Raw genomic sequence first — 26122 nt, 5'->3', positions numbered from 1 at the left:
AATTATCACCTCATAACCTTTTAACAACTTGATTGCTTGTGACATGCACATCAGAGATGCAGAACAGAAGTAAAATGGATTTGGTTAAATCCCATTTTTCAAAATCTATTTTTTTCCCCTAGTATTTAATCAAGCAACGCATATTTCATTTGAACCGACCAACATGAGACAAACAATTTTCTGAAATGATGGCAATTTCATCCATTTCACAGACATCTGAATCGGCAATCTAAACCTATTATTGTACCTATAGTTGTGAAGTGAATAACATATGTGCAGAACAAATGAAATATGTATAATTTATGAAGTATTATTCAAGTGCGATCTAATACATCATGATATTATCGTCACCTACATACTAAAATATTCTACAAATCTATAACAAGTACCTGCTGTGTGTGTAATTGATACTTCAAAATGACCTACTTTATATAAAATGCTTAACAATTTATGTTCTTGAAATCACAAAAATTTTACACATTTGATCATACCTATAAACGTATTAATATGCTGGTCTACTGAGACAGATTCATATCAAATATTCAATTATTGTTGATTTGTATATAATACTAGATAAGAATGTCAATGAGATTTGAGTGTTTATATGATAAGCTCCACAATACAACAGCATTAACGGACATATGACACACTGTAATGTATATATTTTGTTACAATCTGAAACCAGATGGAATGTAACACGATCATTTATATATATCTTGGTCACTTAGTTTTAATTGGAAGATCATTTTTGTAGCTTTCCTGGTTACTCTTAATCATTAGTGTAAATTTTCAATCTATCAATTCATTTGTTTAATAACTGTTAAAATTATTTGATTTATTCCAAGAAATCAAATGTCTATGAAATTCATCAACTAAACCCCCTCCTACCCTTCCATCTCCCCGTAAAACCCCCTCCTACCCTACCATCTCCCCGTAAAACCCCCTCCTACCCTACCATCTCCCCGTAAAACCCCCTCCTACCCTACCATCTCCCCGTAAAACCCCCTTCTACCCTTCCATCTCCCCGTAAAACCCTCTCCTACCCTACCATCTCCCCGTAAAACCCTCTCCTATCCTACCAACTCCCCGTAAAACCCCCTCCTATCCTACCAACTCCCCGTAAAACCCCTTCCTACCCTACCAACTCCTCATAAAACCCCTTTCTACCCTACCAACTCCCCGTAAAACCCCCTCCTACCCTTCCATCTCCTACCCTTCCATCTCCCCGTAAAACCCTTCCATCTCCCCGTAAAACCCTCTCCTACCCTCCCATCTCCCCGTAAAACCCTCTCCTTCCCTACCATCTCCCCGTAAAACCCTCTCCTATCCTACCAACTCCCCGTAAAACCCCCTCCTACCCTATAAACTCCCCGTAAAACCCCCTCCTACCCTACCATCTCCCCGTAAAAGCCCTCCTACCCTACCATCTCCTACCAACTCCCCATCTCCCCATAAAACGATAAAACCCCTTCCTACCCTACCCCCTCCTATCCTACCAACTCCCCGTAACTCCTCAACTAAAACCCCCCCCTCCTACCCTACTACCCTACCACAAACCCCCCGTAAAAGCCCCTCCTTCCCTACAAACCCCCCGTAAAAGGCCCTCCTTCCCTACAAACCCCCCGTAAAAGCCCCTCCTTCCCTACAAACCCCCCGTAAAAGCCCCTCCTTCCCTACAAACCCCCCGTACCAACTCCCTGTAAAACCCCCTCCTACCCTAGCAACTCCTCATAAAACCCCCTCCTACCCTACCAACTCCCCGTAAAACCCCCTCCTTCCCTACAAACCCCCGTAAAAGCCCCTCCTTCCCTACAAACCCCCTCCCCCTCTAGTGGTTGGATGATTCTCATTAGATGGTAGTAATCATGAGTCTGACTTACATACATCCACTCACCATCTCTAGCCGAGATGATTAATTTTTTAGTGAATGATTCACAAAGTTTGAGTTCAAGGGACCAGTCAGATACAACACCAATTCAACACCATGTGTAACACCTGTCTGCCATAACCTTCATCAAATTCAGTCATTTCTTTCGGAAACTTTAAAACTGGTGTCAGAATACAAAAAACTATTTCACTAAAGTAATTTTACAATATTTTTTTCTCTCAAAAATTTCATAAATTTCATGTAATCTGATGCGAGTGGAAGATGATCAAACCTATAAATATCAAATTAAGTTGACAATCGATAATACATAGTCCATGCCAAAGAAAAACTCAAACATCTATTAGAGAAATTGGAATATCCTAAAGACTCATTGTCTAACGATCCAGAGAATGTGTGATGAATGAAGGAGAGCTACTCAAACATGACAACAGGTACTGCTCGAAAGCTGTGACCTCCACGTACCTAACCAGACACAGAACCAAGTATTGTTCCCTCCTTCACCAACATCAAACCTCCTAGTCAGCTGTTTATCTCTGTTTGAATATCTGTTAATCTGCTTTCTAATCCAATTTTTTTTTTTCAGTGTTTCTATAATTATTTTATGTTCAAGCAGCCCCTTATTATCAAAAGATTATTTTTTTTAAAGTGTCGTCTCGCACCCTGTTGTGTAAAATTCAAACATGCTATCTAGTTTGCCAATCTTTAAACTGCATGTATGAGGTACAAATCTGGAAAATCTTGCAGTAAACTTAATTCTAGGTACAAGCCAGGCAAAAGGGAATACAGAAAATGTTTAACTGACATCTTCGATGTTGATAAACCATGAGCAGATAATAAGCTATAAAAAGAAATTATTTCCTACATATACAATAGAAGCTAGCAAGCATATCGCTACATCTGATTGTAAAGATAACTTCTTGGCTACAGCTAATACTTTCATTAAAATTGTCTGCAACCTCGCTGAAACATTGTCCAAAAGACATGATTTTTTTTCCCTTTTCTCTTTTAAATCCAATTTTTCCCTGTTATCTAATAGGTTGGGTAGCCATTTCTGGACGAGGTGTGCAATGGCGTGGTAGGATTTGAGACACTGATTATATAGACTAAGATTAGAGTGTGATAGACACCACATGGCAATGTGATTTAAGAATCTAGGGGATAAACCGGGCTCATCACCTACACTATGACAGTATCAGTCTATATTCACCAACATCTTTATCTCCCTTCTAGATTTAACATCAGCGTTTTTATGCCATTAAATTCCAAGGCTTTGATATGATGGACCAAAACAGTCACTTACTTTCTTTATATATGTATATTTTTCAATAAAAGATTACTTGGAGATATCTTCCTTTTTTTATTTTTTTGTGGGGAATGAAGTATTTGGAATTCCTAAGTGTTCGGAGGTAATTTTACTTACAAGAAAGAATTCTGTGAAACCTTGATTAAGGCGACTCAAATATCTATCACTAACTTAAAGTTTTCAATCAAAAACTTCCTTTGTGGAGATAAAGCATTTGTCCTGTCTGTCTGTCCATTCGTCACATTTGTTACAAGTTTTTGGACTAAACATACAGCATTTGTCCTGTCTGTCTGCCCGTCCATCACATTTGTTACGAGTTTTTGGACCAAACATACAGCATTTCTCCTGTCTGTCTGCCTGTCCATCACATTTGTTAAAAGTTTTTGGACCAAACATACAGCATTTGTTCTGTCTGTCTGCCCGTCCATCACATTTGTTATGAGTTTTTGGACCAAACATACAGCATTTGTTCTGTCTGTCTGCCTGTCCGTCACATTTGCTAAAAGTTTTTGAACCAAACATACAGCATTTGTTCTGTCTGTCTGCCTGTCCATTACATTTGCATTAGATCTATTTCTAAGTTTATCGCTGTTTCATGATGTAGATTCAATTTTTAAACCACAATGTTCAATTAAACTAAAATGACAATTTGATTACCCTTGCTTCAAATTTAAAACAAATTTGGAATAACGTTAAGACCAAAATCTCAGCTTTAGTTTTTGCAACAATTCAGCTGATTTTACCATTTACTACAGTAAGGCTGTTCCATCTGATGGAATTACACAAGCTGCTATTCCGATGACAACCAATTTGAACATCAGTAAAGCAGTGTTTGAGCCGTGGTTGTCCAGACAAACCATTCAAAGTATCTGGTGTTATATGTACATTACATAGACAAATGCCGTTGTAGATGATAGAACTCACTCATTGACAATGCAATCACTAATGAGTGACCGTTCCATACCAGTTTAGTTTTTTTGAGTTACTTACCCGTTGACCTAGTTGACAGGAACTCCCAAAATCCACAATCTTGATTGCACTTCGTTTCGGATTACATAACAGAATGTTTTCAGGTTTAAGGTCACAATGTATAATGTTTAGCTCAGGTGTTGCTAAAAATAGCAACGCCGTACACAGTTGTTGAGCAAACTTTCGAGTCAAATTTAACGAGACTCCTCGGAAATTGGTGTTCCGTAATAGATCATACAAATTGTAAGAAAGAAGTTCGAACACAAGACAAAGGTGATTCCTAAACATGAAGTGTCTCTTGAGTTTAACTGCAAAAGAAAAGAAACATTAACATTAGCATACACAACAGATTGTACTGTTAATAAACGAAACACGGCAATGCAAGTGCAGGACCAAGAAATTTTTAATGAAAATCTTGAAAACCAATGTTTTGATATGGTGACTTACTATTTCCAATAAATTTTATCTTCCCCACAAGTACATTACCAATACTTTTTTAAATATCTTTTCTAAAATGTTCTTATCATGTTTTAATCTTCCCCAAAATGTATTGCCAACAAGTTTTTTCTGTTATAGTGTAATTTCCAATAAGTGTTTAACTTCCCCACAACGTACTTGTCAATACGTTAACTTCCCCACAACGTACTTGTCAATACGTTAACTTCCCCACAACGTACTTGTCAATACGTTAACTTCCCCACAATGTACTTACCTATATAATACTTATTTTCCCTGTCATGTTTATTCATAAGTTCTAGTAGTTTGACCTCTATTTGGGCCTGGTTAAGGAAAGGCTTTTTGTTCTTGATTATCTTAATAGCGACTTGCTCCTGGTCAGTGTGGTCGTATGCCTTCACCACCTAAAAAGAAATAAAATGAAATCAATATTCATACATCATTCTCTTAAAGTAACATGTGTCATTCTCTTACAGTAACATGTGTCATTCTCTTACAGTAACATGTGTCATTCTCTTACAGTAACATGTGTCATTCTCTTACAGTAACATGTGTCATTCTCTTACAGTAACATGTGTCATTCTCTTACAGTAACATGTGTGTCATTCTCTTACAGTAACATGTGTGTCATTTTCTTACAGTAACATGTGTCATTCTCTTACTCTTACAGTAACATGTGTCATTCTCTTACAGTAACATCTGTGTCATTCTCTTACAGTAACATCTGTGTCATTCTCTTACAGTAACATGTGTGTCATTCTCTTACAGTAACATGTGTCATTCTCTTACAGTAACATGTGTCATTCTCTTACAGTAACATGTGTGTCATTCTCTTACAGTAACATGTGTGTCATTCTCTTACAGTAACATGTGTCATTCTCTTACAGTAACATGTGTCATTCTCTTACAGTAACATGTGTGTCATTCTCTTACAGTAACATGTGTCATTCTCTTACAGTAACATGTGTCATTCTCTTACAGTAACATGTGTCATTCTCTTACAGTAACATGTGTGTCATTCTCTTACAGTAACATGTGTGTCATTCTCTTACAGTAACATGTGTCATTCTCTTACAGTAACATGTGTCATTCTCTTACAGTAACATGTGTGTCATTCTCTTACAGTAACATGTGTGTCATTCTCTTACAGTAACATGTGTCATTCTCTTACAGTAACATGTGTGTCATTCTCTTACAGTAACATCTGTGTCATTCTCTTACAGTAACATGTGTCATTCTCTTACAGTAACACTCTTACAGTAACATGTGTCATTCTCTTACAGTAACACTCTTACAGTAACATGTGTCATTCTCTTACAGTAACATGTGTGTCATTCTCTTACAGTAACATGTGTGTCATTCTCTTACAGTAACATGTGTGTCATTCTCTTACAGTAACATGTGTCATTCTCTTACAGTAACATGTGTCATTCTCTTACAGTAACATGTGTGTCATTCTCTTTCAGTAACATGTGTGTCATTCTCTTACAGTAACATGTGTGTCATTCTCTTACAGTAACATGTGTCATTCTCTTACAGTAACACTCTTACAGTAACATGTGTGTCATTTTCTTACAGTAACATGTGTCATTCTCTTACAGTAACATGTGTGTCATTCTCTTACAGTAACATGTGTGTCATTTTCTTACAGTAACATGTGTCATTCTCTTACAGTAACATGTGTCATTCTCTTACAGTAACATGTGTGTCATTTTCTTTCTTCCTGACCACAAGACTCCAAAAGAATCATTTCTATCCTTGCTTTCCTGCATATTATTTCTAAGAAAACTATTGTTTAAATTTACGGTTGTTACACTTCATCAACCCTGGTGCTCTGAGGGATAGATGTTTTACTGGATTAACCCTAAACAAAACCTAGAGTCTTTGGGTTTATTGATGTTTTACTGGAATAACCCTAACTTTTTAGTTTTAAGGCAGGAAATGTATTTAAGACAGTATACAAAGTGCAGGATTCTAATTTTTTGATTGAATGCAGATTTATCTGGAACAATGATAAACATTTAAAACAAAATAAATATAAAACAAATATGAAAAATAACAGTATAAGCCAATAAGCACAATATTTACAGGATACCTGAAGAAACTTAATTCTAAATCAGGTAAAAAAAAAATATGTTAATTTTGAAAAGATAATTCATCCATACTTAATTAGTTTCTTATTACACATGTCAAATTTACCAGTACAAATGCCATTTTCTGTGTAAACAAAAAAAAAATGAAGTCCATTTTTTCCCCATTTTGACATATTTGTGGTAAAACACCTGTGCACGTCACACCTGTAAAGGACCTGATCCTGAATCACCTCTATAACTTTCTATTATTTCTCATCCACCTACTTAATCAACAATCATAAAACTTTCCTTAAAAAGTTTCTTTAAGAAAAGGAAACATTTTAGATGAATAACATAACCTTTATAAATGAACCAGTCTTAGCCAAAATCTCCAAATGAGGAAATGATGGCTTTCTTTGTTGACATTTGTGACACTCAGGTGATCAATATTTTTCACCTGTCTTTTTTTTTTTTTTTTTTTGGTAGAGTAATTTTTACAGTGGAATTAGTGTATAGATATTGTTAAAAGATAGTGAGATTCATTAACTTTTTAAGGTGTCACGTCTGTACGTAGATTGGACCGTTAAGTTTTGACAGTTTGTCAATATTTCCACCTGTCTAAAGACCCTCCATCGCTGTGTCTGTAGGGCGTGAACAAGCTGCATTGTCCATACTCAAGACTCGCCAGACTGTGACCAGATCAAGGTCGATTCATTTTTTATACACATGTAATTGCTTGGCGAATTATTATCTGTTCGACCGCGGACGTACCAGGCAGGCACTCGATGGCGCATGGAGGCATTCAACAGGTATTCTACAGGTACGGACAGGTGCACGGCCGACACATGCATCTCACCTGTATGCTAATTTGGCAGGTAAGGGCAGTCGGGTACCGAGGGCACAAGACTAGGGTGTTGGGTTAAAGGTCAGCTTGTTGCTGGGGAGTCAAGCTTCAACAAATTCACAATTACCAATTGAAGAGATATAATTCGAAAAAAAAAAATATTTTGATACTTTACAAATTTTCATTGGAAGATCAGTCAATTGTATCAATTTCAGCTGTTCTTATTAAAATTACAGCTCAATAAAGGCCTGATAAGCTTAAATATTTTACCTTATCTTATTGGGATCACACAAAGTTTTGGATTACCTATCAAGTAGTAATGTATAAACTAGCTCACTGAATTTTAATGAATGATAAAGACTTCCATTATCAAATAATTCTGTTGGATTTCCCTTCTAAAGCTTAAGTGTATTTCTCTCAAGTAACTGTTCAGAATTATTCAAATTTCCAGCACATCAACAATAAGGTGAGTACTTTCTTCTAATCTATCATCCTAGTACTTGATCAGTCAGTGGTACTTCCTAGATCTACACGTTATAATTGCCTTTTAAATCTTTTGTGTCTCTGGAAAACAAATGACACTTGGCAAGCAGACTACTATTGACAACAAACAAAACTTTGGCGGTGAGGACCGTTATAATTTTCCTCTATTGTTGTAGCCTCCAAACAAAGTTAACTTGGACACGAGTACAGAGTACCGTTATAATGGCTGTCCCGTTATTGTTATCCCCCTTCACAACAAATGACAATCGGACGCGGGTGCCGTTAGAAAATTCAGTCTTTTGTGTTCTAAACAACAAACGAAAATGTGTTGATGGACATGGCCGGCAGTCAGGCCAGGTGCTAAGAAGACAGACCAACCAAAAGGTCGAAGGCCCAGCCGACCATGTCTTATTGCTCATCATAGGACTCCAGAGTGTGTCGGAATTTGTCCACCCTAGTCATAATAGCTACACATAGACATAGACACCTGCCTGTTGGCTGATGTCTGCGAGTGATTGCGCGTGAGAAGTCTAGGCAGATGGCGAGCAGGGGTAACTAAGAAAGGTGTTGAGAACTTCTTTGAAAAGTTTTCTGACTTCTAAGAGAAGTACTGGACCCCTGGCAGATGGTGTCAGTTTGGATAGGGGTGACCAAAAGTTTGAAAGAATTCAAAACTGAAAACTTTTCAAAAGTTGAACCTGTAGATTGGGCAGGTGGCACTAAGGAAGGGGTCCCTTTTGTAATCAGTGGGAAAACCTGTGTGTAGGAATTTGAACAGCAGGGAAAGATAACTTTGTCTAGTCTAGAAAACAGGAAAAGCATCAGAGATACATGGGGTTAACAATTTTTAATTACTGAATTAGAAGTTGTTTTTTTTTTCCTTATTTTTTTCTTCTTTTTAACAGTAATGATATTCTTAAAAATTCAATGGAGTTGAAAATCAAATTTCATGAATTCATTGAAAAATAAATCCCTCTTCTGACAATCTGACACAAAATAGCAAAATGAATTTGTGAAATAGAATAAAGTAGTTCTACGCTTACTCATTTTTTCAAGGCAGGTGCCCCCAACAATAAATGGTTTAAATTAAAACAGAGTTTTATAAACAAACTTCATCATCCATAAAAAACGAAGTCTGACTGTTAACCTATGACATAGGAGACTGTATGTGACATGACACATGCCGAACCAAACACCTGCCAGAGACATAAAAAGGACTGACTAATGACCAAGAAAAAAGTAAGCCAATATATATATGTACAGATGACTCAATTACCACTGATAAAAGCTAACAGTAGCTCTATTGATCTCTTCTTTGTATCAAATTCATTTTTACACAGAAAAACGTGGGTATCTGTTAAGCGCTGGTCCATCACTGTTAAAGGCTTCTAATGGCCTGTTCTAAATCTTTTACTTATGATGGTCTATCAGCACAAGCCACCAGCTGCTGATCATACAATACAAACCTTTTAATGACATTCGAAATTCTTTAGCATTATGTACTTTGTTGGTTTTTTTTTTTCTTTCAAGCATTGATGTTTGAAAGTTTGAAATTTAAACAAATTTGATCCAATAAAAAATTTACACACAAATCAAGAGCACTTAGATATTATTTTTAACCTGTAGATAAGAAAACTTTGGCGACATTAAATATATTATGCATTCAACCATAAAAGTCTCTGCTTCAAATGTAACCGTTAAACACTATCAATACTAACAACAAGAACACAGCTGCAGGTCTGATTTTAAATTCAACGTCTACCTGTCATAAATAATCACAAGGCTTTTGTTTGTTGTTTTTCTCCTTAATATCATTCTTTTTTTCCCCCTTCAATTTTCAATTTTTCACACTTGTTTTTGTAGTTCGTTGTCAGCGAGGAATGACTAACATCTTTCAAACTGAAATAAACTATCTTAAGTAATTTAGTCCAATTTAGGATTAAATTGTAACCCTGATAAATGTTATATAATTTAAACTTTTATCATACATCCTTTCAGAAAATAAACAAGATTGACATATTTTATGTTGATAACTTTTTTAAGGATTGTGGTTAAATTTTATTTTTTAAATTGAAAATCTAGCAAAAGTGGTTTTCTGCCTTGCGGGGGTATAAATCAGATGAATGGTAAATTACTGGTTATGTAATGATCAAATAGTAAGTGGCTTAGAAAGCAGCTTGTATAGAACCAAGGTCAGCCTCCTAGTGTACTCAGCAACATTGTGTATAGCATAAAACCCAATCTTCCCATACAAGGAAACATAGCTAGAGAACTGTTCATCTGAGGTCATTGTTCTAGGTTTTTGTTAGAGTAGAAATCATTTGAACTGTAGTATAAACAAGTAATTACAATAGTTTTCACAAACTTATACAAAAATATTTTCGAAATGACTTAAACAATTTTCAACACCATCCAACAGGTAACCAATACATTTAATTCAACATTCTTAATTCAATAATTTTCTTGCGTGGTATTGAAAGATCCACTTACCTGTCCGAAGGATCCTTTGCCTATAAGAGAGTCTATTTCGTATCTCTCAAGCCATTTCTCCCCGGGGTTGACTATATAGTCGTGATTAGCATCATCATAGCCTTCGTTATATGCATGGACATTGACTTTGCCCTTCTTGTGACTGCTTTCGTCCCCTTGAGCTCCCTGTGCTGCACGCCGCTTCTTTTTTGCATAGTAAACCTGAAATTACAAAGTAAGAACTTAAAATCTCTTTGAAAGTTTGGTCTTAAAACACTTTGAATAAATGATCACTAGACATTATGAACTTGTAGTTCTTCACTTCTGAAGAGATGTAAACACTCGTAATCAATGCTCACATATTCTCAGGGCAAGACACTTGGTATTAGATGTAGACACTAAGAAAATGCTGTTTGAGAAAAAATACAATTATTATATATTTGTGTTTATATGTTTACAAAAAACTGTACAAAAACAATTATGCATGACGCAAATAACAAAATACATCAGATTTCTCCAAGGGAGATAATCTACAATAAATAAATAAGAAAAATGAATGGCTTAAAACAGTGACAAAAACAGAAAAGTACAGCCTTTTCCTCTTCTCAATTTGAAATGAGTCTTTTTATCTCATTTTGGGAAGGAAATTGATCAACTGGGAAAGAATGTTTTAAAACTGAACTATACATTTTGGGAACTTACAGCCATATCATGAAATAAATACAAAATTGATGTGGCCCATATTCGGCTCCACAGAATCCTTCCCCCTCCCTCCCAGAAAAAGGCTTGTATTTCTAATATAAGACACCAACAATGGAATTTAAATAATTATACAATAGATGTGATAGATAGATGATTGTACAGTGGTATGTGTTCTTGCATTGTGTGGTTAGATAAGTTTATAAGTGTAATAAACATAATGTTTGATGTGACAGATTGTACTGGAATGTACTAATGACTAAGAGCTATCAGGATCACCTGACAGAGTATGTACATACGTCATCTAGGTCCCCGAAGTCCAGCTGTACAGACACATGTCTTCGTTTCCGCGGTTTCTGTAAGTCATCAGGTGTGTTGCAATGTGTGCAAGTGTTAACATCTATATCCTTTAGAACCATGATTCCACTAGTCTTAAGAATTCTGATTCAAGTAACTACTAAGAGTACAATAACCTGTTTCTCTAAATTGACAGTCAGCACAAATTCAAATCATGTTATGTTAAAGCTGTAAATTAAAGCTTTCAATCGATATAAAAATACTGTTAATAGTTTTTATTAAATTTTTCCCGAACCATCAAATGTTTTTCAGCAATGCACATCATGAATACATCTCCGTTTCTCGTCAACATAGAAAGTAGATCTGTACTATCCTCAATCAGACAAATATATAGCCACAGTTCTAACAGCACCGAAACACACACAATCTGTAAATTAGATAGACACAAGGTTGAAGAGCCCTTCAATGTCGGTATGCTTTGACTAGTTACAATAGTCTGTTGTCTATACACACAGTAGAAGTTACAGCCAACATGGTCTGGTTGTGTTTGAAGTCTCACCCAGACTAATGGTGCTGTCCTTGTATTTATTGGCCACTATCCTCTCTCATGCTGGTCCTTCCCTTTCCGTTCATTTTCGTTGTCTCCATGTTTATTTTCACTGTGTGCTAAACTTCCTGTTTTATACCAGAGCTATAACCATGTGGTGCACACAGAAAGTACAAAACTGTCAGTCAGTACATAACAGCCACGTTTTCTCAACTAAATTGTTTTATTATTTAAAACCAATGTTTTCTCTACAAGTTCTGACTTCAAAAGTTTTCCAAGGTACAATTGTTGAAGAAAATATTACCATCCAGAAGAGAAATCACAAATTTTTTAGAAAATTTGCTGAGTTGATAAATTCTGCTGATTCCCTTTCACTTCAGCTGTCAGGTAATCCTTACTGTAACGAGGACAGTGCTCTGATCGCTATAGCAATAATTCCTTGGTAGAGTTGTACTACTGTGGCTAAATCACCGATGTCTGTTTACACATATATAACTATTCACGATTATAGCCTTGTCGGTCTCATTAGACCTAATCTCCCACACATCGGCCTGGATCTTGTGTCACAACAGTTACAACTACAGGTATCACTGTATCAACAGCCCACAACTATACACATACCTCAGTTGACACTTTCAACATCTACTATGAAAGCTCAGAGAAATGAGTTGAAGGCCTCACAAATAAATATTTATGTAATTTGGGGATCAGCGGCCTTACTATGTACTTCAAGGCCTTGTGAATAATTCAACTAATCACAAGTGACGTTCATGACCCAAATATACAAGCCCTAAATGGGACACCCTTAAGACTCCACTTCTGTGACCTAAATACACTCACTACTACTTGTTTCCATCACAACTGATCAGTAGAGAGACACAGGCCATCTCTATACACCAACAAACTCCACTCCTTTACATAGCATTCAAAGTTGCCTCTACATTTGAGACAAGGTTTCTGATTGGCTACTCTGACTGGTCATGTGACCACTGGTGATTGATGACCCATGTCCTCTTGTTCGTACCACTTGAGACTATCAGTACACTGTACTTGTAGCCCGAGAGCACATGGCTAGCACGTGGAGTAGTACATAGATTTTACTTAAGGACATGTTTGTTCATGTGTAAAGACACCAGTGTTATTACAGTGAAATCTTTAAATCTTTTTTTCGAAGTGTGGAAACTGGAGTAATCTTTCTTTACTCGACCAATATTATAGACCAACACGATATCTGAGACTTTTTAAAGCCCTTCTTATCCTTTGTCGGGTGAACAGCCAGGATAATCAATACATCATTTATTCAATGACTGCGTTTTCTATTTTCATTCTAAATTTAGAACGGTTATTTTCTCAAAGGGTTCTTTTAGCTGTAGTTTTCATTCATTTTAAGTTTGAGAAATTGCAGCTAGCATATAGATGGAAATTTGAATCTTATTCCTATCTTGTTTACTAACTTCACACATTAAAGCCAGCAGCTCATGCCTCTATACCCAGTTTACTATGTGTCTCCTTACCTAGTTAACTAACTTCACACCTCCATACCTCTGTTGTAAAATTTGAAATATTCAGAGAAAGTATTTTTTGAAGAAAAAACTGAAGTTACCTTTCAACCATAACAAAAGATGTAAAATAATGTTCATTTAAGATACAATGAACGAATGAACTTCAAAATAGATGCAAAAAAAATTATTCAGAAATCAAGTATTAAGATTAAAAAAAAAATGGTAAGAGTTCCATTTGAACCCCCCACCCAAAGTGGCTACCAATGGGTTATTATACCTGGTAAATATAATACAAGTGTCTGAAAGGGTTGATTTTAAGACCATGCCCCAATTTTTCTTGGTACCCCTTAAAATAAACCCTTTTAGATACTTATAGCCTACTGGTAGTCATTTTGGGTGGGGGGTTCAAAAGGAACTTTCCAAAAACACATGTGTTGACATAGTACTGAAGAATAGAGGAAAAGTTTCCTATCTGCAAGACAGAAACGGACAATCTGATGATGACTAAGGAATCCGGAATTCATTTTTAGACAGATGTTGATGTCACTGTAATAGGTAGAAGGGATATGCTTCAAAACTGAAACGAACTAGGTGTAAACCTGACAGGAATGAATGTCTTAGAGTACAGGAGCACCAAGACAGAGTACATCATGATAAACACAGCTGACACCTAATTTATCATATCCTCAAAACAATGATGTTTCTCCATAGATATAGAGGTGGGTGTAAACAAGTTACTGATCTATAACTGAGAATGTTGTAATGTTCATACTATTATTGGGTAGTTTTCCCAGAGTGCCTGTCCATCATGGATGAAGCAAGTTTTCGTGCCAGTCCAAGAATTATGCACATTTATTATGGAGGGCCAGTCCAAGAATTATGCACATTTATTATGGAGGGCCAGTCCAAGAATTATGCACATTTATTATGGAGTGCCAGTCCAAGAATTATGCACATTTATTATGGAGGGCCAGTCCAAGAATTATGCACATTTATTATGGAGGGCCAGTCCAAGAATTATGCACATTTATTATGGAGGGCCAGAATTATGCCAGTCCAAGAATTATGCACATTTATTAAGAATTATGCACATTTATTATGGAGGGCCAGTCCAAGAATTATGCACATTTATTATGGAGGGCCAGTCCAAGAATTATGCACATTTATTATGGAGGGCCAGTCCAAGAATTATGCACATTTATTATGGAGGGCCAGTCCACACATTTATTATGGAGGGCCATGAATTATGTTTTATTATGGAGGGCCAGTCCAAGAATTATGCACATTTATTATGTAGAGAGCCAGTCCAAGAATTATGGGTACCTACCCTGAGGGTAGTTTTCCAGAATTTTGTGAGAAATGTCAAACCATAGATATATGGATTAAATGTAAAATGCTTATAGTGTATGCTTTATACATCTTTCTGTCCATAGATACACACAGTACATGTATATTCCTCCAACACAGTTCTGTAGCTTGTATTACCCTTTCCTCAATTTTTGGTAAGAGTACCCATCAATCTCCATCCTGTCGTAACTCTGTTATACCTCAATCCCCACAAAATGTGTATTAAACAGTAATGATAGGAAAGCACTGGCATCACAACTTATCAAATTAACCTAATACTTCTCATTATGTTGCTCTCTCACTGGCTAAATTGCTCTATTAACACCACCTCTTATTGGCAGAATCAATCATGACCGTTTGGCAGTGATCTGTCAATGTAGAGGTATGTTAGTGATGTTTATTGAAGTACCAGTCAGGAACACCACAACATCACATATCACACTAGTCTATCAAATAAGCAGTCTCCACTCCAACAACAATACAGGTGTACAGCAATCACCTTGTCTGTCTGTCTGTCAACCACAAAAACTGTCCAAAGAAACTTCATATCAATAGAAAAGACCATAAGTAGATGTGCCTGCAACCTCTCCCAACCCCAACCCCCTCCCCTCGGAATTATGGTTGCCATGGTAACTGGTAACTGTAAGGTTTTTCACTTACATATCCTTGAGGTAGAGAACTAGTGATAGAAAGAGTATAATTTAAATATTTTACGACAAATACAATCTTCATTTTATGTGTAGATGATGCCTTACAGCTATAAACAATATGAGAAATAACAGCCCCATGAAGTTAACATTATTGTATAAATTATATAATATCAAACATCTGGCACCAAATTAGTAACAACCTACAACGCTGTAATGAGCAGCAGACTTTTATCATATATCAGTGTTCATACACAGGTCTTATACCTAATTTTAATATTATGCATAATGCATTACACCGTATACCAGTTAATATCTTTTTTTCCCCTTCCAGGCTGGATGTTTCTGTGGCATCGTAAGAAGTGTGGCCGTTCCAAAGTGGCACCATGTGTAATGGATTAAGAGGGTACTTAACACCAGACGGTGCATGCACCCGTCACACATTCTTCGACCAGATGGAGTGCGCACCCATCAAACATTCTTCTGCAAGGAACATGCATCACATGCATTCTATATGGCATGTAAATTCCTCTGTCGGCGTTTAAAGAGATAGTGCTGTACGGTGGAGGGTGTCTTTCTTCATTGACCAGCTGCAAATATTTGCAACCCTTTTAAAACACAACTTTGTATTTTATGACGTTGGGTGCTAATTGGCGATAGTCACATGCTATCACAATCACTTATATTCTAAACTGGGCGATAATTGGTCAGATTTAACAGATTAAAACTGTAGTGCATCACAAGTATGTCTCTGCTGCAATGCTCGACTTTCTCACTTTGTTTTCAAACAGAAACAGATGGAGCGCTGGGACAATGTAAAACCTGTTTTGAAAGATACAAGTATATAGGCTTAAGATTCTAGAATTTTGAATTCATAAAAAAAAAGAGAAATGAGACTACATTATACATTTAAGATATCTGATTCTAGTTTCCTAGGTTTCGAAGTAGGAGAAGAGAAATGAAGCTAGACATGTCTAGCAGAAAGGGAGCAGACAACATCGACGTACAGCTGGATAGTGAAGTCAGGAAAAAAGTTTTTAAAATCAATTATTCTCAAAAAGATTTCAAAAGATGATTAAGAAAATAAATCTTTTGAGAATTATTTGTATTTCTTTCATAATTAAACAGGAAGCACTGTTCACTGGAAAAGTACAAGATATTTACACATATCTACCAGTCTCCAGTCTATCAATGTGGAAGTCAACAAGGCTGTATGCAGAATGGTTTTGCTGCAGCACCAAGGAATCAACTTAGTGGCTGTGTATATGTCTGTGACAGCATGGATAGAGCCACACTCAGACAGGGTCGCGACCCCACCATACTTATCAAACACATCGCTCAAGTATGCATGTGCACTGCACACCCCTAACTGACAAGGCATGCATGTATATTCTGCATTCCACACTCGGTGACATGCATGTTTGTGGATTGTGTATGCGACTGCAGCGAATCCTCAAACCTTGATAGCTTCGTACCAGTGATAACAGGAACAGTGTGTGCATCGTGCACCAACACAATGTAATCATTGATTTATTATTTGACATGATTCTGGCTGTAATACGCGGAGAGAGAACTGTGGAATACATGTCCTGAAACCTGTACATGTCCTGGGCACTGGTCTTGTATACTCCCTGATATCTCAAGAGGCCTTTAAACCTAGACACGTCCCTGTAAATCATTGGGACCCTGAAACCTAGACATATCCCTGTCACTCCTTGGGACCCTGACACCTGACAAGTCCTTGTCACTCATTGGGACCCTGAAACCTAGACACGTCCCTGTCACTCATTGGGACCATGAAACTAGACACGTCCCTGTCACTCATTGGGACCCTGAAACCTAGACACGTCCCTGTCACTCATTAGGACCATGAAACTAGACACGTCCCTGTCACTCATTGGGACCCTGAAACCTAGACACGTCCTTGTCACTCATTGGGACCCTGAAACCTAGACACATCCCTGTCACTCATTGGGATCCTGAAACCTAGACACATTCCTGTCACTCATTGGGACCCTGAAACCTAGAAACGTTCCTGTCACTCATTGGGACCCTGAAACCTAGACACGTCACTGTCACTCATTGGGACCCTTAAACCTAGACACGTCCCTGTCACTCATTGGGACCCTGAAACCTAGACACATCCCTGTCACTCATTGGGATCCAGACACCTAGACACGTCCCTGTCACTCATTGGGACCCTGAAATTAGACACATCCCTGTCACTCATTGGGACCCTGAAACCTAGACACATCCTGTCAGACAAACCTAGACACGTCCCTGTCACTCATTGGGACCCTGAAATTAGACACGTCCCTGTCACTCATTGGGACCCTTAAACCTAGACATATCCCTGTCGTTCATTGGGGCCCTCAAACCTAGACACATCCCTGTCACTCATTTGACAAGGGCCTCAAGACCTGGACATAAAATCCTTATCATGTAACAGAAGGCCTTAGAACTGGACATATCAGGACACTTGTATTACACTGGCCCCGAGACCAGGACATATCTAATCACTCATATTACAGTGGCCCTGCGACCTGGACATATCCTTGTCAAACTTCTATATTAGCAGCCTGGAGATGTAGAGATATTGTAACTCCCTGAGACCTGAATGTACCGATACTTTGTAGCAGGGAAGAGTGACAACTGTACTATTAGCCTTACGAAATGACGGCCATGTGTACAAGACGAAGACACAAAGAAACAATTACCATCCATTAATATTTGACATCAACCAATATACTTTGCTACAGAAGAGACAACAGGCCCACTTATCCTACCTATTGATATATTAACATCACACCTGTGTGATATATACCTCATTTATCAACTCCCTACACACCTGCAGGTCTACCTGTACACCTCTGCACTTTATCTAATACCTTTCTTAGACTCTGTACTATTCACCTACTTCCATTCTTTCATTTCTTGTTAACCAAAGACTTTAGTTTTACCAAATATCTCGCTAAGATTTCTTGTTAACCAAAGACTCTTGTTTTTACCAAATATCTCACTGAGATTTCTTGTTAACCAAAGACTTCAGTTTTACCAAATATCTCGCTAAGATTTTTGTTAACCAAAGACTCTTGTTTTTACCAAATATCTCACTGAGATTTCTTGTTAACCAAAGACTCTTGTTTTTACCAAATATCTCGCTAAGATTTCTTGTTAACCAAAGACTCTTGTTTTTACCAAATATCTCACTGAGATTTCTTGTTAACCAAAGACTTTAGTTTTACCAAATATCTCGCTAAGATTTCTTGTTAACCAAAGACTCTTGTTTTTACCAAATATCTCACTGAGATTTCTTGTTATCCAAAGACTTCAGTTTTACCAAATATCTCACTGAGATTTCTTGTTAACCAAAGACTTCAGTTTTACCAAATATCTCACTGAGATTTCTTGTTAACCAAATACTTCAGTTTTACCAAATATCTCACTGAGATTTCTTGTTAACCAAATACTTCAGTTTTACCAAATATCTCACTGAGATTTCTTGTTAACCAAAGACTTCAGTTTTACCAAATATCTCACTGAGATTTCTTGTTAACCAAAGACTCTAGGTTTTACCGAATAACCTCTAAGATTTCCTGTAAACCAAAGACTTTAACTAATAAGTGTTGGATTATGGTACAGCCTAAAGAAAGGGAGCTTAGTCAACAGCACCGTCTCCAATCAGTGACATTAATCCTGATAAACCTTCACAATAATAACAGTATCAAGATCTAACTTAGAGATGTAAAATTGATACCAAAACCACTTCTTATTTTGTCTTTTCATAAACCATATCAAAATATATCTCCATGTTTTAATTTCAAGTTGTAAATGCTCAGAACAGCTAGGAAAAAATCTTATCTTGAATGCTTACAACGTAAATATCTTATATCAATAATCTTATTTTAATGTATTTTGCACTGAAAGATTTGCATTAAAATATGTGTAAAACTGCACTAAAGTTTTGAGCACAGAAGAAAAAGAAACCAAGAGATGATAAAATTTAAATATCTGAATGTTTTACTAGTTTTTACCCCATTTGAGATTTTGTCACACTTTTCTCCAAATTCAAAGCCCATTTTGGAAGATGTGGAAAAAATGTTCCTGCAATGTCATCTATGTCTACTTAAAATTTACATCAAATGCCGCCTGTAACATACAATGAGGTATGTTAAGGATTAGTGATGTCTATCTAGGTAAAATCTGTCTACAATTTCTAAAATGTCCCACAATATCAGTGGTCTCCAGGTGCATTACGACTATCAGTAAACGATCAGATCAGTATTCAGTAGAAAATAAGTAAGAGATTGAATCTATTTACAGTCTATCAACATACCAATTAGCTCCGTCTTTGAGGACAATAACTTTTGTGATAGATGAATACGGTCCTTGCCTAGATATATTGCTTACCGCAATAATTCAAATGAATAACATGAATGTCTGTAATTTTTCTCATTTACACAAGTTTTTTTTACTTGTCACTATTTCCAAGCTTTATATGTTTATACAAATGAATGCAGATGGTACTAAGATGGAATCATCTGACTGTCTGACCTCCAGTACGATAAGCTTGACACTGGTAGAATATTGCTTTTGTTTGGTTAAGCCAGCCCTCAGGTTTAGCTGAGCTACCTACATCGTCTGACCCGTAGCTTGCTGGTCTGGCCAGGAGGGTCCCTGTCGGCACGGGACAATCTCTGCACCGTCAACTCTCTGCTACTTTCCTTAATTTCTCAGAAATTCTGTCTGTGCAGACTGGTTACCAGGACAACCCGATTCCCTCCCAGACATTATTGATCTTTTTAAAGCGTGGTAAGATGTGTGCAGAGGTGATGCACTGGCAGAGCGGGCAGAGGTGAAGCAATGTCAAGATACCTACAGGAAGGCGAAACCTACTACAGGATAGAGACACCAAATACAGGATAGAGACACCAAATATAGGGTAGAGACACCAAATACAGGATAGAGACACTAAATACAGGGTAGACACACTAAATATAGGATAAAGACACCAAATACAGGATAGAGACACCAAATATAGGATAAAGACACAAAATACAGGATAGAGACACCAAATACAGGATAGAGACACCAAATATAGGGTAGAGACACCAAATATAGGATAGAGACACCAAATATGGGATACAGGTACCAAATACAGAGTAGAGACACCAAATATAGGGTTGAGACACCAAATATAGGGTAGAGACACCAAATACAGGGTAGAGACACCAAAAATAGGATAGAGACACCAAATACAGGGTAGAGACACCAAATACAGGGTAGACAACCATTATAGAGTAAAGACAAGTTTGTGAATGCACTGAGACATTGTGGTGTAGCATAAAAAAATCAAGAAGTTAATTAAAATTATATTTGCATCTGCTTCATAATATAGTGTTCTCCTGGATGATCAACCCACAAAGGAGACAACATTCAGGGCTAACCCAAGTGCACTAAGGCATGATGGATCTAGGTACATGGTCTGCACCATGCATTAGATATTGATTTTTGGTCAAGCAGTTAAAAAAACCCAGGCGAGTGGGTCTCTCTGTGTCACACATACATCACACTCAATATGGTTGTCATAGTTGTTAACATTGTCCATAGTTTGATTTATAGGACTCAAACTTTGCATCACTTCATTCATTTTTAACTGAAAGCTACTTTGATTTTTTAAGATTTAAATCAGGATTATGAATTGAAATAAGTTATTATTCATGTTGATCTTGAAAACATTTGTGTATATATATGTCTTCAACACTTTCATTTTTCTCTCAAGCCTTGAGATTCTTTTAACATTTGAGTAAATTTCATTTCTTCATATCAAAAGAAGTATTTTCCACAGATTACTTTTTACATCCTTAAACAATGTGACAATTTTGGAAATTCCACTTAAAACACTATGTATAACTCTTCATTATATCAAAAAAAAAATTTCCAAGATAATGATATTTAAAATTGTAAAATTATACTATCTTTCATTTAAATCAAGCACATGTTATTTCTATTTCACTAACGTAAAAAAAAAGAATTGTCATTCTGTGTAAGTTTCTTTCCTTTTCTGTTGTGATCAGTTGGATAAGATCTATGTAAAAGTTGGAGAACTGGTGACAGAGGAGGTCTTCCTGTGTGTAACAAGGTAGGATAAGAATCTTTGTTTACCTGTGATTCACACACAGGAAATGGCCAGGACTGTTTACAGGAAATACCCTTGTCCAGGTAAATACCCTGCTTTCCACAAAAACTTTCAGAGGATGACTGATCAGACTGTGACCTCACAAGGTCAAGACCTTTTCTATCTTTAAAGATGACTATCGACAAGAAAGGTTTCCTGTTACGTATACACGCAACATAAGCTCTACCTGCAGTATTGTGTTTACTCAGAAAAAAATTAAATTAAATATTTAATCAAGTAGAATTATTTATTAATAGCCAAGGTTATATTTAAATTTTAATCTAAACAATTTTATTCTCACATGCATGGATGGATTTACAATTTAGTTCAGAACTTTATTTTAAATCAATGATTTAAGAGCTTAACTTTTGCTTATTTAGCTACAGAGATGTAACATAACGATTACCTGACATCAGGAATGTATTTAGAACTTATTATACAAAACAAATTAACAACCTCACATATTCAAATTTTGCTGCCTAAGTCAGGATAAACAAACCAAATTGGCAATGTTAAAAAAAAAAAAAAAGAAGAAGGAAGTTGTTTTTCAAGGTTTTAGGGTGAAATGTTTTCAAACCTGATACAAAAAAGACTGGTTTTGATATCTCTTTCAAATAGACTGTATTGTTTGGAATTCCATGTAAATTTTTATCAATATGAGTTTCACCTAGGTTCCTTGACTACAATGACTGGTCCCTCTGGTGTCTGGTTTGTCAAGATTTCATTATAATTTGGATTACATTCGTCAGATTGAAGTCGACTCTCATCTATCGACTGTGTGGCATTTCCTGTTCCATCTGTATCTTCCATTAAAAATCTTCTCCGAGTAAAAAATCTCACCACGTAAATCTTGAACATCACTTGTGCTAAATATAGCCACATTTCCTTCTCAATATTCCTCTTCATTACCACCTAGGCATGGGCATTCTATTTTTAGCTGGAATCGTTGACAACACACGGCTGCCTTAGTAACAGAACCCGAGCTTTGCCTAAACTCATATGCTAATGTATACATCCCTCCTTCTAAAATTAGCCTAAAGCTTTAAAATATTCTGCACTCTGAGTGTGATGTGATGAAATCAGAAACTGGAAAAATTTTTTGTCATAAATAATCTGCAAAATTGTGTAACTGAAATGAAAGTGAAACATGTCTAGATTTGAAATCCTTGTAGTTTGGTGGGCGTGTGCTGTATAGAAAGGCGGAATTAAAGAGGATAATGTGTACTTACATACATGTATATTTGTATCTTATTTCGTGCACTGATATTTTATTTTCATGATGAAATATGCAGCACTAAATCCACCTGCTGGTCTAAAAACTATACAGATTCAAAGAGATTTTTTTTTTTACTGTAAGAAAGATTGATTTTCTTAAAATCCGTCAGCAAAAAATAACATTAAAGAATGAAATAAGTGATGTTTTGTGTGATTGTGTGTGGGAGTACCTGTGTTTTAGTTACTTGTCCAGCAACAGTGTAAAAGTCTATAGGTTTGATCCTTTTGAGGCACGCAATGTTTTTATCACGTGATTGCCATGTTGTTCAATGAATGTACCACACAGGTGTAATATAGCTTATTTTGATGTTATTTCAGATAATCAAATGCCATCACAAACAGCATTGTAAGGTAACAATGGAGACCATAGATACATAGAGCAAATAGGACTTCAAATCTGACGTAGAAACGTCTGTTTTCAACCATACTTGGTTGAAAAATCAATTGTGATAAAAAAAATCTGAATATTTTTATATTTAATGTGTAATTAATGAAACTCATCATGAATTTTTTTATTTTAGCCTTTTTTAAAGACTTGTTTCCATATTACCTGGAAACTCCTACAGGTTACTATATATAAGAGACATTATATCAACATAGTACACTTACTTCATTTATATGCTTGTACGTTTTTATCAGGTCAACGCTGAGTTTGCGGAGCGGTGCAGTTGTGGGCTCCCGGAAGGAGTTTGGGATGCGGTTCTGCATGGCGGCCATGTCCTGCTGTTGCTGCAGGGCGTCCGCCATTCTGTCCAGTTGGTCTGCGGCCGCCCCGGTCAGCTCACGGTACACCATACTAGGATCATGGCGCGCTTTGGACAGCTGGCCTACAAAACATAAATAGGAAAACTTATAATCTTGGTCATCTAAATTCAATCTTAACCTGAGAGATAAATAAAACAGCAATGACATTTCTATATACTTTCAGGAGATGTCTAAAATACATTGAATTCTGGGTCACAAAAACCTTACATTACATTTCCTGTTTAATGTGAAACAACAGTAATATTGGCATGAAAAAGCATTTAGTGTCCAGTTCCAATTAAAAGATTCATCAAAATAAAACAACATTTTTTGTATCACAGATGATAATGAACTTGCCAAAATATTGAAGGAAAAAGACCTCCACCTGAAATATTTCCAGTGATTGGCCAGACATAGGTTTAAAACCATGCTCAATATCCCTTTATCCAAGAAAGTTTTCCATGTGTACAGCAATGAGTAATCTCCCTTTAGTTAAACCTAAATGATCATTACTAGCTTTACATGGTGACTGATGTATATTAGTTTTGTCAATGAAGAAATAAAGCATTTTAATTAACCTCTTATGATGCAGAAAATGAAAAAGAATTATCACTGAGGAAATGGCAGGGCAGTTTTAAATCTCATTTTGGGAAAATAATTGATCAATTTAGAAGGAAATTTTGGAAGTAAACTATATATTTCGAAAATTTTATTTTAAAATAATCAAATTAGGAATGGGACCCATATTTAGAACCACAGAAAAAACCTAGCATCAATCCATACACTATAGGACATAGTAAAACAAGCAAGATGTTTGTGTAGAAGTGTACACAGGAATGAATGAACCACTAATGTATATAAAGATAAACTATTGTATTAGTTTTTGTGTACTGAGTGAAATTCCTGGAGTGATCTCATTCAAATAGATATCCTTTAGTCCTGAAACATCGTTTTTTTTCTTCTAGATATTTTGAAAATATTTCTATAATGATGAAAGTGAGTTTTCCTATCATCAGAGTTTAGACTCTGGCAAAAGAACTTTTATATCTGCATAATTTGTGTATTTTTATCGCAAGTTTACTTATTAGTTACAGAAATTATACAAAGTCTCAGGACACTGAATCACAGAACGGTAACGAAGCAGATTTTCTGTTGCATCTCCCATCACATCTGTATAATATGCCAGTAATAATTACATCTATTATTTATAAGAAGGAACAGAAATAACTTGTTGTAACAGCGAGCTGATGTGACACAAGTTTCAGTCCCTTTTCATATCCTTCTTGTAATACAAGCACATCAGGCCCTCCATATACCAGAGAAAATCACTACCCGAGTTTTCATACAAATTGATGTCAATGACTTAAAAAAGACTGAACATTTTTATCTGACAGAACCTTTTAAATAATTGCATTGTAGGCTGTTTATTAAAATAATATTGAAAAAAGTGGTTCAACTTGTTGGCAATTTTCAAAATATTCTGTATGGTTACATGTCAAACAGAAGTTTTTGATACGTTTTTCTTTTGAGTGTTACATCTCTCTGCTAGGAGGTTGAAGGAAAGGAAATCCAGGTGTTTTAAGTATTAACTGGTATGGTGTTTCAGGTGTATTACCTGGGTATAACTTTACCTCAGCCACTCAGGTCAAGATCACTCGTGTAAGTTTTGAATCATACCATTATATCTAGTTCCTGTTACAAGGTATATATAGATACACATTTCTCCCTTCCCAATTCTTCAAAGTTGTTTCAGTATTCTTTGTTGTTTAGGTCTATGCTGTGGGCCAGTAAAGGTACATCACATGATCTGTCTAGGTATACGCTGAGGGCCAGTAAAGGTACCAAATCACATGACCTGTCTAGGTCTATGCTGTGGGCCAGTAAAGGTACATCACATGATCGGTCTAGGTCTACGCTGAGGGCCAGTAAAGGTACATCACATGATCTGTCTAGGTCTATGCTGAGGGCAAGTAAAGATACATCACATGATCTGTCTAGGTCTACGCTGTGGGCCAGTAAAGGTACATCACATGATCGGTCTAGGTCTACGCTGTGGACCAGTAAAGGTACATCACATGATCTGTCTAGGTCTATGCTGAGGGCCAGTAAAGGTACATCACATGATCTGTCTAGGTCTACGCTATGGGCCAGTAAAGGTACATCACATGATCTGTCTAGGTCTACACTGAGGGCCAGTAAAGGTACATCACAGGATCCGTCTAGGTGTACAGTGTGAGCCAGTTAAAGTTTCCACATCACATGAATCAGTCACCTTTGTAACAGATATTTTTTAAGGCCTTTGCAGTGAGCCAGGTAAGGATACACTTGATACTGTCACACCTATATACCTTAGATGGCGTGTCCGCCCCCAATACACATATTTTGCTTGCCTCATTTACATA

At 36.5% G+C, this 26122-nt stretch overlaps 1 protein-coding gene across 6 annotated transcripts in view; it reads right to left on the bottom strand.

The window, feature by feature from the left end:
- Positions 1 to 26122, bottom strand: part of LOC132564243 (dual specificity tyrosine-phosphorylation-regulated kinase 1A-like) — a 74815-nt gene that overhangs the window by 12596 nt on the left and 36097 nt on the right. For all 6 annotated transcript variants that reach the window (XM_060228914.1, XM_060228911.1, XM_060228912.1 and 3 more), the window contains exons 2-5: positions 23586 to 23803; positions 10506 to 10706; positions 4873 to 5020; positions 4182 to 4468 (exon numbers count right to left, since the gene is read on the bottom strand). In XM_060228914.1, coding sequence (XP_060084897.1) covers positions 4182 to 4468; positions 4873 to 5020; positions 10506 to 10706; positions 23586 to 23771 — 822 coding nt within the window. In that variant the 5' untranslated portion in view covers positions 23772 to 23803. The remainder of the gene's footprint in view (positions 1 to 4181; positions 4469 to 4872; positions 5021 to 10505; positions 10707 to 23585; positions 23804 to 26122) is intronic.

This window comes from Ylistrum balloti, unplaced genomic scaffold (assembly GCF_031769215.1).
Source record: "Ylistrum balloti isolate Yb309-2 unplaced genomic scaffold, AGI_CSIRO_Ybal_v1 Utg372102, whole genome shotgun sequence".
NCBI lineage: Eukaryota > Metazoa > Mollusca > Bivalvia > Pectinida > Pectinidae > Ylistrum > Ylistrum balloti.
This window is presented reverse-complemented; position numbering and strand designations above follow the sequence as displayed.